The sequence below is a fragment of the Sesamum indicum genome, linkage group LG6, assembly GCF_000512975.1.
Source record: "Sesamum indicum cultivar Zhongzhi No. 13 linkage group LG6, S_indicum_v1.0, whole genome shotgun sequence".
Lineage (NCBI taxonomy): Eukaryota > Viridiplantae > Streptophyta > Magnoliopsida > Lamiales > Pedaliaceae > Sesamum > Sesamum indicum.
The window spans coordinates 3057130-3071576 of NC_026150.1; the positions used below are offsets into that span (position 1 = coordinate 3057130).

Sequence of the window (14447 nt, forward strand, 5' to 3'; positions counted from 1 at the left end):
GGAACCATCAAAGATTCATGAAGCCAAACATCAAAAAGCTAGGAGATCAGAATACTTTTAAGACATATTGAATGAAGCAAAACGAACAAACCCGAAGTTCTGTTTGTCACCATGGTACAACCTGAAAGAGCACCTAAGAAAAAATCGCTTCATAACTCACCTTAAAATTAAGAATCAGATGTTAAAACTACAATAGCATCTGAATAGTGGCAAGTGCCCATATCTGAACAAAGGCTGTCCAATGTTCCTTCCTATTGCTGATTGTACCCCTAAGACAATCCTCCAGCATGCTAAAGAAAAGAACATATATATTTACAGTTCGCCAAAGTTATTGCCTGGTGACACATTTCGACTGTGTTTCTCCATCATCCCCTCGCTCAGAAGCAATTAAAAGACCCTACTTGTTGATGGATTTACCTTGATATCCGACAGAAGACATGAAGTAACTTACCACAACTCTCAGGGAACCAGAAACTAGTAGCCATCTCCCAAAACAATCCGTTTCTAATTTCCTAGAGGCAAAAATGTGGGACTGCTTAATGCACTCCATCCCATATCCCCCCCAGGCAACCAACAACACGAAGATCCATATTTTAAAACAGAAACCATATTGAGCAGATACAAAATTGCAAGAAGGAGGGTTAGACATCAATGAAGAAAGTAAGTTAACTTAATCTGAAGACAATATCAAGGACATGCACAAAAATCACAGACAATCAGATTGTAGTAAAGGTAACAATAACATAACCTTTAAGCACACAATGCTACTAGCCATTTCATTTTTGCTTACCACTAAAAGGGAGTGATGTTTTGTCTTTTACTTGCAGCTTCAGAATCTTATAAAGGCAGGATCAGAGTCTTATAACAGACTGGATTTAGCAAAATGAATGACACAGTATCTTTAGTTGACTTTATAGCATATCTGATGGCAACGCGTCACGAGCATTTACTAAACACAATTCAGAACAGTCCTAAAATCTTGGAGTAATAAGGCTTCAAATAAAGAATTATTGACTATCTTGCCACAATCACCAATGAATCCCAACCTGCAGTAGTATTGCCGAACAGAAAATGGTCATTTGCATAACAAACATCTTTACTTCAACAGCAAATAGACAGAATTACACATAATCCATTCACAAAACAGGAAAGACAAACCAGAAAAAAAATCCTAAAGACAAGAAAATTGAAAATCAGCGACAAAAGTAATCACTACATGAGTATCACCACAGAAACCTACATAAAGCACAAACCAAATTCCAAAATTTGCTACAATCATTTGGGATCGGCAATTGACTCGGAGACTCAGAATCTCAAGTGGGTTGATATATCTCATCTCAACATATAACAAAGAAAAGACAATCCACACGACACTTTATTGCCTTAAAATCATAAAGTATCCCCCTACCACAATTTCCTAATTCTCATCAAATCTTGAAATCAAATCAAGAACAAATTTCAAATAGCCCCATCTTGTTTGCACTTAAAAGACAAACTTAGAGATCAAAACCAAAAGAACAAAAAACTGCAACCTAAAACTTTTTGCTACCAATTTATAAAACTTAATATGCCAAAACAATATACCCTTTTTAAATCCAGAACCCAAAATTCCTTGCAATTATTTAAAAAAAAAAAACAAAATCCCTCTCCTGATCCTCTTCTTTAAAAACCTGTCAAACTCCAAAAATCAGAAAGATCATAACTTCATCAACACATCAAAAAATCAACAAACAAAATCCCACAACATGTCCATAAACACGTTAATTATCGCCACAAGGATCAACGACAATCTAAAGCGAAAAACATCAAATTAAAGCAAACCCAATCAAACAATGTCCCAGATTAAAGCAATCAATAAATTGAAGGTTCGGAATTACGGTTGGCATAAATTAGTGACGGTCTAGCGATTACCCTCCGATTGAATTGGGGTGAGGATTTAATATACACAAGTGAAGATAAAATTCTTTTGGGTGGAATTCACGCGATAGCGTCCGATGAAAGTGGGATGGAAAAAGGTTTCGTATGAGGTTTTCTGATGTATAATATATAATCTAAATACAGGTACAGAGAAACCAGACGATAAAGAATACAAAAAATACTATCAAAATTCCTATTTAAACTGTAAATTTTGAGTTTTGAGGCTTTGCACGGATGTCTGAAAAGTATATGTATTTATGCCCCACCAAAAATACAGATAAAATACGTATCTATACGATGCAAAATAGAGACAGACAAGAATCTATGCTTCCTTTTCTTTTTGTTTTTTTTTTCTTCTTTAGGGTAAATTTATTACTGCTTTAATTTAATTCCACTTTATTCTTATTTTTAATTTCATATTGTATCATTTTTTTTAATGTTCTTATAAACTTTTTAAATAGCTAAGCATTCATGAATTCAAATTCCACTAAATTATGAATATTAGTTTGTATTATTAATAATTATTGATCTATTCTATTAATGGTTATAATTAATTATACATGTCTAATGTTGATAATTGATGTACATTGAGTGTTGATAATCAAATTGTATTATTAAAAGGGATAATTATAGGCCATCCAATGATATTTTGTATAATTATACGTATATTTCTTGTAATTTGAGAAATTATATTTAGTACTCTTAACGTTTATTTCTATCTACTAAATAGATTCTTAAGTGTACCCACTGAAATTATTGATATAAACAAACAAATTGTAATATTTACTCTCGATTGACTTATTTTTAACATGTTGTAGCTCCAATATTTTTTTTTTAATTGAACTACCCTTATACATCTTTACATACAAAAATACATAAGAATATATATTTTTGCTCTTATAAGAAAAGTTGGTCGAAAAAAAAATTATTTAACCTTATTAAAAAGGATAATAATTATATGGTCTTTATTTTATCTTAAACAGTTGTCGAACTAGTTTTGTTATATTTAAACTAATTTTCCGGGCTCGAAAATTTTACTGCAGTGACATTAAGATTTACCGTTTATTTTATAACGCAAGTGGGGGGAAAATGAAATTATTGCAGCGTTATATTCTAACGTGAACCGGCCGTGTGACGACAAGTCTAGCTTATGTGCTACGTGTACGCTCTGCAAGCCGCCAACGTGGACAAGAAATGGGTCTGAGGAGGGGTTTGGGGCGTGTTTGGTAGCTGGGATATTTGAACAGCAAGGAAAAGTTAGGATTAAATTGTTTTTGGGTTTTACCTAAATTTTATTTGAAAATAAATTATAAATTCGTAACTACATAAGTTGATTTTAGAGTCTTTAAATAATCATATGTAATTAATATGAATAAAAATAAAAGTATATATATATATAACTGATATTAAGTTTAACAAAATTACAAGCACACCCCAAATGGGGCGTCGATGTAATTTCTTACAGGAGGTATACGTCTTCACAACTATAATATCAATTAATTTGAAGCATCAATTTTTTATTAATTTAAAAAAATAAATAAATAATTGTTATATTACATTCAATAAATATATATGTGCGGAAATTACGTGTCACCATTGCTAGTAATATAAATGATAAGAGGTGTATATGAAATTAGATCTAATATTAAGTGGTGCTAATATAATTTATTATAAAAGTAATATTCATCCAAATACACGCTAAATATGTTTAGAAAAATAATATTATATTTGAATTGGTAGAGTTTGAGTTAGGAATTTAAATCCATAATAACATATTCTTTAAATATATGATTGTTTTTGGCATAATTTCAACCATCTTTTCTGAAATTTGGTATAATTATAAATATTTTTTTTTATGTTTGAAAAGTAATAAATACCTTTATTATTTTAATATCCATCTAATAACGAACCCATTTCGTTTTAGATTTTCATCCAATTTTAGTGGTGAACTGATCAAAATGCCCTTTTGAAATGATAATTTTATATATATTTTATAATTTTCTAAATATTTTTATGAATTAATATTCCCTTTGGATTATTTATTTTATCTACCCTCAATTTTTTTTTATATTTTTCAAATACTTTTTTTATTTTTTAAAAAAATTCAATAAGGGTAAAATAGTGATGTTTACTTCATCATTTAGGGGTTACACAATTATTTTTAATTTAACAAAGGTATTTGTAATTTTTTAAATAATGAAGGGGCATTTATAGTTATACCAAACCTTAAAGAAGATAGTTGTAAATTACCTAAAATTATTTCTAAATAGAATCCCAAGTCATTTTAGCCCTAGTCTCTATCAACCAATCAATTTCAAATTTTCATATTTCTACATTGATGCATCTTGTGATTCGATTGATGCCTTGCAGCATGCGGTATTGTTTGTTTTGCTTTCCTGTAAGCTTCACGTTTCTTTTTTCCCCTGAAAAGATGCCTCGCTAAGAAAATGAAAATTTCAGGCTTATAAGCCACTCAAATATCTCGTCTAGAATCAATGTGGAAAGCTTACCTATATCTGCAGCCCCAAACTAAGGGTTTTGGGACAAACACGTGACCTCTTTCCCACATACAATGCCAAATAATGCAGTTTGCAACTCAATCAATGTTCAATTGCGTGAATTATTGTCCGTTCTAACTTCATATGAACCTCATAATTCTATCATGAAAAGATATCTCACTAAAAAGATGAATACTTGAAACTTATAAATTATTTAAATATTTTATCTACAACCAATATAAGACGTTAGTATCTGTTATACACGTTTTTCGAATATTCCACAAATACATTGTGGTATGTTTCTAGCCTTTCAGAAAATTCAATTGCTCTTACAAAAAATACAAAATTTGGCAAATAGATTTATTGTGCTTGGACCAATCATTACTCAGCATGTAAACCCAATAGAAGCATAAAAGGGAATTCCACTAACTTAATCTAGCTAATTTAGTCAAAGTTGCTAAATACACCTAACCTACTGGAGCTCAATATTCCACATTCAACCCCAAGAGTTCCAAATGCTGAACCAAACACCCCCTAACCAGTCCTTTTATTCTTTTGACTGGGCCTAGTTTGGCAAAGAAACAACAGAAGAAAAGGGTAAAAGTGGGAATAGAATCTGGACTTTTATATAAAGTACATCACTTTACCATTTTATCCCTCGATCGCTTCTTGCTATCCGTCTTTGGGGACAATCTAATGATTTGGGGCTCAATATTTTATTGTGAATATATTGGATTCAAAATCAATGGCCATGTGTGTGCGTGGGTAAAAAAAAAACCCGTTTCTTGCTATCCCTTGTATACAACTACTTATATGTCTAGATTCTCTGAGATTGATTATCATCGTCGTTTATATTTTTACAAAAGTGTTTAGTTAAAAAAATAGATAAATAATATTAAAATACAAAATTTGAGAGTGTTTGCAAGTAGTAGTGATAAAATTGATATGGAAGTGTTTCATAATTGTTTTTAAAAACACTTATTTAAGTTTTTGCGAACACCCTAATGAAAAAAGTTGGAATTAAGAACATGTGGGATCGTTTAAGTAAAAAAGTGTGATATAAGCAAGCGTTCCACATTAGTTTCAGACGAGGAGCTCGAGTTACTTGTAAGCTTCAAGACCCCCTCTCCATATAAGATCCTTTTCAAGATAAATCTGTGATGCGCATACTAAGTCAAAGTGGACAATACCTCGCGCAACGGGACACTGATCAAGTTGCAACCAGCATCATTTGGTATCGTCTGTAGGAGCAAAGCCATGTCCCCTTCTTAAGCCCCTCGTCTAGGGGACAAATGATATAAGTAAGCTTTTCATGTTGGTTGCAGACGAAAAGCTTGAATAGCTTATAACCTTCAAGACCTCGTCTCCCTGACAAGACATTTTTTCAAGATAAATCCGTAAGGCTTATAATGAAGCAAGAACGAACTATAACTTGCATAATAAAATATTAATCAAATCGCAAATCACATTGCTCAATCATCATCGAAAAAATTGCCAAATATAGTAATGACAAATGAGGTCTTAGAAAAATGGTCAATTTCAAAAAAACTTACTATAAATAGTTTATGAAGAGATCATTTAAAAAGAGAACCAACTTCAAAGAAAAATGAAGACTCAACTACATTTTTAGCTTTTACGGCGGACAAGACTGATATCCCATCTTTCTTGTAATAGGTGGACAAATTCTTGTAACATAAATTACATTTCAGGTTAATTTTGTTGGGAATAAGTTATATATATATATTATTTTTAACAATTAATTATTTTATGATTTTCACGAATAACCTTATTTTAATGCCAATTTATTATAGTATTCATTAATTATATGATCATTGAATTTTTAATATTCATTTTATGACTCCACTTATGATGATTTCTGGTTTGTTTTTAATCACATTTTTCCTCAATTTATGATATGTTTTAATAGGATCATTATTCCACATATCAGTCATATTTTCCTATCTATATAAAAAGGTCATTTGAGGTGATTTGTGATGGAAGAAGTTGAAAAATATTTTATACTCTTACAAGTATTTTAGTGTTTTGGCAAGAGGGCGAATGATTAGTTACTAGTCTCCTCGTGCTTGTGTACATGGGATGAGACATAACTGAAAGCTAATGGCGTTTTATTTTGAAATTATGATCAACCGTTAAAACATGCACGCAAATCATGGCTTTAGAACAATGACAAGCCTCATGACTTTCAATCGGGTCAACTTTTCTAATTTTCTAAGTTTATTTCCACTACAAAAAATTCAATATTTAGCCATGGCTAATTGACATGGTTAAAAAAACAAAGTAACAGTACTAAATAATCATTGACCATGACCATGCAACGGTTGTTGACCGAGGTATTTGTGAGGGTGGTCAAAATTTTCGCCATGGCAAATATTTTTACCATGGCTAAGAGCCATAGCAAATAACATTTTCTTGGTGGAAAATCTATGTTTTTGCATCGATTTATTTAAATATGGTCAATAAAATTATTTGTCATGAGTTGTAGTCCATAACTATTAAAATCATAGTCAATAGTAATTTTTTTTTCCTGTCATTTCCTTACTATATGCAATTCTGATAAAGTATGTAATGATATTTTATATTTGAAGTTATTTGGAGATATGATTATCAACACAAATCACACAGCAGCCACAACAAATTTATCCATGATGAGTTTTTTCAGTTAAATTGACTCGTTAAATGTTTTTGAGTCTAACTAAAATATTTTTCTTTTAATTGACTGGTACTTTAAGTGTTTGAGGTTTTTCGTATCGTGTTCGTATCTGTATCAAAATAAGGCAAAATTGGATTTAATAGAAAAAGACGGTATGGGCTCTTTGGGCTGCCGAAAGTTGCATTAATTTTAGCCCAATACCTTAAGCCCACTTGATTATTATTAACAGTTTTTGATGAATTACTAGCACGCAAGCATTTAACTGACTGTGAGAGGTAGGAGTTTAGCAGAGAGGAAGTTGAAGAGGGAAATTGTGAAAGAAAAACCCTAGAAGACAAATTAGCTCTGCTCGAAGAGAAATCAAGATGGCAAATAATCCCTCGCAGCTCCTCCCATCAGGTTCCCCTTTTACTCTGCTTGAGTGTATTGTAATTCGATTCAGGTTGGTTTTGTTGAGCTGAAACTGAAGCTTCATTTGGATTCTGGAAATTCAGAGCTAATTGATAGGTGCATCGGGTCGAAAATATGGGTGATAATGAAAGGAGACAAGGAACTGGTGGGCACTCTTAGGGGCTTCGATGTTTACGTCAACATGGTGCTCGAAGACGTCACTGAATAGTCAGTACATTCACCCCAATTGTTACACATTTTCGATGTGTGTTTGTGTTTGTTATGAGTGTGTGTGTACTTGTTCTTCTACTGTATTTCTGTTTGGTTGGTTATTGGTTTCTTGATTTTGTGGGTTTCTTTGTTAGTTTCATTTTGTACTGTAGGTTTTTGTTTAATTTCTTTTGTTGAGAAGAATTCGTACAGTGCTTATAAGTTGAGTGCATCGTTTTGATTTTCTGGTTGATACTTTGCAATAAGGGTTAGTAGACGGATTGATATTTGTGATATTTGCGATGGGAAGAAGAAATTATTGTTGCAATGGCATAGGAATTAGTAACTTGAGCGCTGACTAACTAAAAGAAGTTTTATGGCGTTATCTTAGGTTACTGTCACCTCCTATTGCCGACTGCTGATGCTTGCTTGTCCTTCCTCAGACTTGGTAGCGATCTTATTCGTGTGTGTATGTCTTGGACTGTATACTTGCATAGCAACGGTTACCTTTATGTCAGCATGAGCGTCGAGTAGCGGTGATAGCGATGGTCCCGATAGTGGGGCTATACTGAATATTGGTATGGTGGTGTGACGAAGTTTGGAAGTGACTGAGCGTAGTTTGTCTCCATCCCAATATGTGCTTTTATGAGTATACTGTTTTCTTTCCCACAGATATGTCAGTCTTAGATGAGTTATCAGACCATTTATGGCCAAATATATCCGTAACAGACGAATGTGGTATATAGGTTATTTTCTTGCCATTATGGAATAGATCTGTCTTCGGATTTATTTTTTAAATTCTTTTTCATGGATGTTATTGTAGTTAGGTTTAAGTTGTTCTTGTGGATGATATTTGTTATAACCTCTAAGCTTTGGATGATATTCCTGGTCCCATGTAGCTAAATTGATGCGGATGCCTTAGTATGAGCATCTTATACAAACATTTGTCCAAAGACAGCTTTCCGAGCAGGTTTAGCTATGTTTTGTTTTCATTCCTCTTTTTTGCTTTTTGTTGGGTTTTTTCTAAGAAGGGGTTTGTATGGTCTGTTATATTGCCGTGCTAAATGTCATGGTCGTTAGAATTCTCACTGATGATCTTTTTGTTGATTTTATTGCTGATAAGTTTATATTCCTCCAATAATATGTGGACTGTGTCATTCTCCTGACTAAAATCTTTATTGCCTTTTGGCATTTTGCAGTGAAATTACTTCAGAAGGGCGACGGATTACGAAACTTGACCAGATTTTGCTCAACGGGAACAACATTGCCATTGTAAGTATATGATACATATTGGCTTTCTGGGGTTATTAAGGCAGCACTTTTTGCGATTTAGGAGCTCTAGTTCTATATAAACCTGTGCTAAGTAGCTTTCTCACTCTCCAAGATTCTATTCTTATTGAACTTGTTTAGAACCTGAATACTTTGGCCACATTTTTGCACTGAAAGAACGACTAAAAATGATGAGCTGGACTTTAAGCAAATAGTGGAGCTTTATTGCTGAAAAACCTTGCACTCAACCTTGTTTTTGATATCCAACATGCTTTTTGTGTGATGCAGCTGGTGCCTGGAGGCTCCCCAGATCCGGAATGAAAAGGTGGCTTTTCATGATTTGTGTGGATTCTAACCATCATGAAGGCTAGATTTTATTACTCTAGCCCATAATGCTTGTGATTTTCTGTCAATGTTAATCAAAATGACGACATCAATCTTCCGTCTTACAAAGTATTTTTCACGAAGTTCCTTTTGATGGTTATTGAAATTGGTTTACAGCACAGTTAACAATAGTCATCAGTCTCCCTTTGCTGCTGAAATTGACAATGTTGACTCTAATGCCTGTAAGAAGCTCACAATTCTTCATAGATATACATGTGAAAATATGAGGGCATTTGACATACTTCATGTGTTCTAGTCAAAGGCCATTCCAGTAACCATAATGAATGCCTTATACTTCACGCAATAAAGGCCATCCAGTAGTAATTCAGTGGACTCGTTTAAATTGTCTGCTATTATAGGGGGCCAAAAAAACAGAGACAAATGCTAAGATACACTATGCCCTTTAACACCTATGTCGTTACCTAAAACTGCAACTGTTGTCTGTCCAACATATTTCTTGAGAAATAATCCATCAGTACACTAGATTTGCTTGCATCATCGTTGAAGAGTGAGGGATGGGAGTTAGAATCTAGTCGTGTTTTACTGGTAAATACATTCTACTTGCAATTACTCGCACATTCTGATTTTTTGGCAGGTGGGAATTATTTTTCACATGGAAACTCTGACTTATGTCTGTCTTATGTCCTCTTTGAGCATGTTATAGCAAATTAAAGTCTAGTGTATGTCGTTCCTACTCTCCTCTTTTAAACAAACGAACATTCTGTAAATGGACGAACCGTCGCCAATTCTTTATTGATTATGCTCCAGTTTTGATTCATTCAAATTTCCACACATACTCAAAAGAGTAATTTTTTCTTCTCTAGGGTTAACCTATCATTCATCTGAGGCAGAACCCCGAACCTTCCCCTTCCTTCCTCTACCGTCCTAAGATGACCCAACTCGTTTTTCTGCTCCCATGAACGATTCAATTATAGTATTCACATAAATTTAACATTAATGACACCGACAAAGGCAGAGTGAGATCACAAAATAGAGCGTGTGAGAAGGAAAGGCAGGACAGAGGAAACCACATGCACTCATTGTTTTTGTATGGAATAGAGGAAGAACGTGGAGCGGAATCCATCCACTAGGCAGAGAAACAGGTTGCATTGCACATTAAATACTCCCAACATGTTAGAATAATTTCATTCATGTTTTATTCCCCTTGTTTTCCGGAGAATAACCTCTCATTCAACCACAAATCTGTTCTTGCATTCGAGAGAAACACTTGATTCATGGAACACAGCTTCCTGAATGTTGCTTTCAAGATAAACTGAGAGCTCCAATTGAAGGACAAGTCAGTACCATGGCCCTACTTCGCGGAAGCCAAACTGACACGCCGTTCTGTTGATAGAATTTGAAATTCATGAGAGAACCAAATATAATTTCTATAAGTTGTTAAATACAAAAATACTTTCTGGGTTTTCTTACACTATTTTTCTGTAGTCTAATGGTCAGAATTCGAATATACTACGTACAATTTAAATATGCTGATCATTTCCCATGTCGAAAGTTTCTTGAACCTTTCCAGTCGGGCACATGCACAAACATGAAGCGGCTACATATGTTTAATCTAAGTACCTAACTACGCATGTAATCCTGATTCCGAACGCACACACAGACATGGTCCGGGGTGGATAATGGTTCAGTCTGCCTGACTCCAAAGGTTTCACTTGTTTCCAGATGACAAATTCATGTCCTAATTTGTCCATCACATAATATTTTGTCAGCCCTTTTCCCCTCCACCAAACCGACACTGTTTGAAATCAGAACAACGGCAGGTTTCCTGTAATGACTCCAAAAAGACAAAAAGAATACGGAGAAAGGGAAGCACAGACACAGCCCTCCACAGACTAAATTCAGGAATCTTAGGACTTTCTCTCCCTCATTTAAGAGGTTCAGTTGGAAATATTATGTAACTCTTTTGTATCCTTCATAATTTTATTTTATTTTGATACTTTAAAATGTTTGTTAAAAATATCTTATAAAATGTATGAGTTTATAATTTTTTTTCAAATAAATTTAACCAGACACGTTCAGGAGGATGAAGCCGATGTTGTTGCGTTGTTATGCAAAAGACTCAGCTAGCTACATTGATCGTCAATACTTAGTTTTCTCTCAAGATCTTTACAATCACACTCCCTGATTTGGTAAATGTTTACCTAAAAATTGGTCCATGATAGTCCACATGTTCACCACCAATTTTTATACATAATTTATTACAAAAAAAAGAAACTAAAGTAGAACAAAATCTTGGAACTGCAAGAAAGCCCCCCCAAAAGATAGCTAAATGCAGTAAGGACCACTTCAGGTTTCCCAATACCAGCCCTACACTTGTGTGGTGAAGTGAACTGCCACAAGGGCTCAAACTCAATTATTCCATAATTATAACTTAAACCCATAATTAATTCTTAATTCTATCTTAAACATATGATTACTGCAGCCCATATGATCAGCTTATAAAACAATTCCTCTCTGCCCTCAGAATCACAAGCCAGCCAGCCCCCACTCATTGCCTAGTTGTCTCACTTCTTACATTAAGCTCAAGTCCTCAGTCTTGTTTCTTGATGTTCATATTCACATAGTCCTTAGTTCTTGTAAGGAAAGAGACAAAAGGAGAGAATCTTTGGGATGTACAGACAGCACAGATAGATTTCTTGTGTGCTGTCCATTTGACCAAACAAATTGTCTCACATATTCTCTTCACTATCTATACTTTGAGTTGATTAAAAAATATCGAACCTAACATGCAGGTGAGCTAGCTTGGCAATTTCTTGCATCAAACTAATGGGTGCACCATGTTCACATGGAAATTTTTAAGGATTCTTTCATGTTGTTTCTTACCACTTTGTTATATATAACAGATCCTTCAATGGCTCTTCAATACAACACACCAACCTCCACGACTGGCGAGTTCTAGTCAGGGCAGCAAGGGACAAGTTGATCACAAAGGTGAGATAAGTTACGACGTTTTCACGTTCTGTAATGCTTAAGATGATTGATCGTTTTTGCATCGTTGGAGTACTGAGTTTTTCTTTGTTTCTTGCTTTCTTTTTCAGATCAAAAGGTTAAGTCGAACAATATAGTAGTTTTCAGTGATTGTGGGATTAGGCGGAGTAGGCGTTGTAAGAGAGTTGAACGGAGCAAACTCAACTGCGAGAACTTCAATCTCTTTTATTTCATACGGAGGAAAGACGTCTCCAGGGCTTGCTTCTATCACACGCTCAACTTGAAGAGGCTTGGGAGTTCTCAGACAAGGCAGCATTCTGTCCTTTCCATGAAGATGAAAAAAGAAGATGTCGCTAGAGGAGTAGTAGGAGTTGCTCAAAAGGCTGATTCTGCCACTCATGTTGGAAATAAAGTCTTGCCTATTACTGATACGGCTCAGACATCATCAGCTAATAACAAGGACCAGTGCCACGATGCAGACAAGAAAGAAAAGACAAAGGGTGACAAGATGAAAACCATTTCCAGGATGAAAGAACTATTGAAATGGGCTGCAGCTACCAAGGGTGAGAGAGGTGGAAAGTTCATCGGTCGGAAGGTACAAACTGAACAAGTTTTTACACTCACATTCGACCTAGTCCAACCTTTTGAATCTTGATGTACTGAGCAGAACAATTATATGTTCTCCAGGTCTTGCATTTTAGGAATAGATCAGCTTTGAAGGCAGTACCAGATGATGATCAGCTCAGCAACGACTCGCCCAAAATCAGTTTTAGATGGGACGCGGACAGCTGCTCCACCACTTCCTCTGTCTATTCTGCCATTTCTGCCATGGCTTCTTCGATGAAACACGACCAAATTTTGAATGCCGAATCAGTAAACACTACTCCGTTACATGTTAGAGATCAGTGCGTTGCCAGGACAGGAAATTGGATCACCACGGATTCTGAATGTAAGGCTTCTCTACAGAAAAGCACTGGTCAACTTATCTACATGTTTGAAGCTGTTTTCTAATGTTTGGTTTTGGTTTCCGACAGTTGTTGTGCTGGAGTTGTGAAGATCAGTAACAAGAACAGTTCCTTAGTGGTAGTATCGCATGGCTGAATCAGCTACGTATGCTCCAAATGTGATCTTATGGGCTACAAATCAGGGAAATGAAGTGAACTTTTGTTGTCTGAACTGTATCTGTTGTAGCCCACATGGAAATCAATGTCTTAACATATTTCAAGATCTGGAGATGTTCTAATTTGCTGCTATCTCTTGAGTAACGAGGTTTCGATCGACAACCACAAGTTCATGAAATCTTGCTGTTGTTTCCTGCAAAAAAGTGACAGTTGATGCTCATTTCCTGCAATGATAGTCCCTTTTCTCACTTATAAAATCTGGTGGCTGAGCTTTTAATTCTCTAATCTGACTGAATCAAATTCTGGTACCTCTGAGTAAACATATTTAACCAATTAATGAAATTCATTCACTCAGGTTTGTGATACAGCACTGTGGAACTTTAGAGTTGGATTTTCAGTTTATGGTTAGGGCTAATATTGAAAAACGATGGATAGGCATAACAAAACTTGGATTGTCCAAAAAACCACTTGGACTGAACCAATCACATAACAAGTGTATTACATTAATTCAAATACGACCAAATCTGATTTAGACTTGAATTTTCCATTCACGTATCAGTAATTTCAGTTCTTTCTGTATTCGTGGTCCCAAATGGGAAGATCAGAGCATTCAGTAGCTAGGGAAAGTAACGTATCCAGAAAAAAGGCTTTGTTTGGGTTATTTTTGCACTTACAGGAAGAGCATAGTTCATAAGGTTTGTGAAGATCATCTTTCTCCATTTATAACAATTTCAGCTAATTTCAAGAATAAAATTACACATTTTTCCTTATCTGCAACCGCAGTTTCAATAAAACAGTGATTATCAACAATGAAACAACTTCCATCACAAAACATGTGTAAATTATTCAGAGTTCAGAGATATATCAAGAAATCAATTATTCTGAATTACGATCAATGTAGATTGAGAAATAGTTCTTGACATGATAAAAAACAAAACTATCTATTTCAAAAGTAGGATTTCAAGATTCATTTCATCGTAAATTTGAAGGGTTAATTACAAATATGAAATTATACTTTCTCTTTGAAGGGTTAATTAC

General features: G+C 34.5%; 3 protein-coding genes across 6 annotated transcripts in view; 2 read left to right on the plus strand and 1 right to left on the minus strand.

Annotated features, from left to right (window-relative positions):
* The window catches only part of LOC105163503, a 4878-nt gene extending 2755 nt beyond the window's left edge, over window positions 1–2123 (minus strand). For 3 of the 4 annotated variants that reach the window (XM_020694570.1, XM_011081871.2, XM_011081869.2), the window contains exons 1-2: window positions 1878–2123; window positions 791–1046 (exon numbers count right to left, since the gene is read on the minus strand). The gene's annotated coding sequence lies outside the window, so the exon portion shown is untranslated. The remainder of the gene's footprint in view (window positions 1–790; window positions 1047–1877) is intronic. The other variant, XM_011081870.2, reaches the window with a different exon arrangement.
* On the plus strand, window positions 7331–9580 carry LOC105163505 (sm-like protein LSM5). The gene is made up of 4 exons (XM_011081872.2): window positions 7331–7485; window positions 7581–7704; window positions 8886–8958; window positions 9244–9580. The coding sequence occupies exons 1-4, from the start codon at window positions 7452–7454 to the stop codon at window positions 9274–9276; spliced, it is 264 nt and encodes an 87-aa protein (XP_011080174.1). The 5' UTR covers window positions 7331–7451; the 3' UTR covers window positions 9277–9580.
* On the plus strand, window positions 11909–13667 carry LOC105163596. Its single transcript, XM_020695068.1, has 4 exons — window positions 11909–12291; window positions 12399–12883; window positions 12976–13237; window positions 13323–13667. The coding sequence occupies exons 2-4, from the start codon at window positions 12617–12619 to the stop codon at window positions 13340–13342; spliced, it is 549 nt and encodes a 182-aa protein (XP_020550727.1). The 5' UTR covers window positions 11909–12291; window positions 12399–12616; the 3' UTR covers window positions 13343–13667.

Excerpts from the sequence above, each read along its gene's own strand:
- LOC105163505 (XM_011081872.2), top strand. The coding sequence starts at position 7,452 with ATGGCAAATAATCCCTCGCAGCTCCTCCCATCAG. Across the intron at positions 7,705-8,885 it reads CTCGAAGACGTCACTGAATA|TGAAATTACTTCAGAAGGGC; the intron begins GTCAGTACATTC and ends GGCATTTTGCAG. Across the intron at positions 8,959-9,243 it reads ACGGGAACAACATTGCCATT|CTGGTGCCTGGAGGCTCCCC; the intron begins GTAAGTATATGA and ends TGTGTGATGCAG.
- LOC105163596 (XM_020695068.1), top strand. The coding sequence starts at position 12,617 with ATGAAGATGAAAAAAGAAGATGTCGCTAGAGGAGTAGTAGGAGTTGCT. Across the intron at positions 12,884-12,975 it reads GAAAGTTCATCGGTCGGAAG|GTCTTGCATTTTAGGAATAG; the intron begins GTACAAACTGAA and ends TATGTTCTCCAG. Across the intron at positions 13,238-13,322 it reads GATCACCACGGATTCTGAAT|TTGTTGTGCTGGAGTTGTGA; the intron begins GTAAGGCTTCTC and ends GGTTTCCGACAG.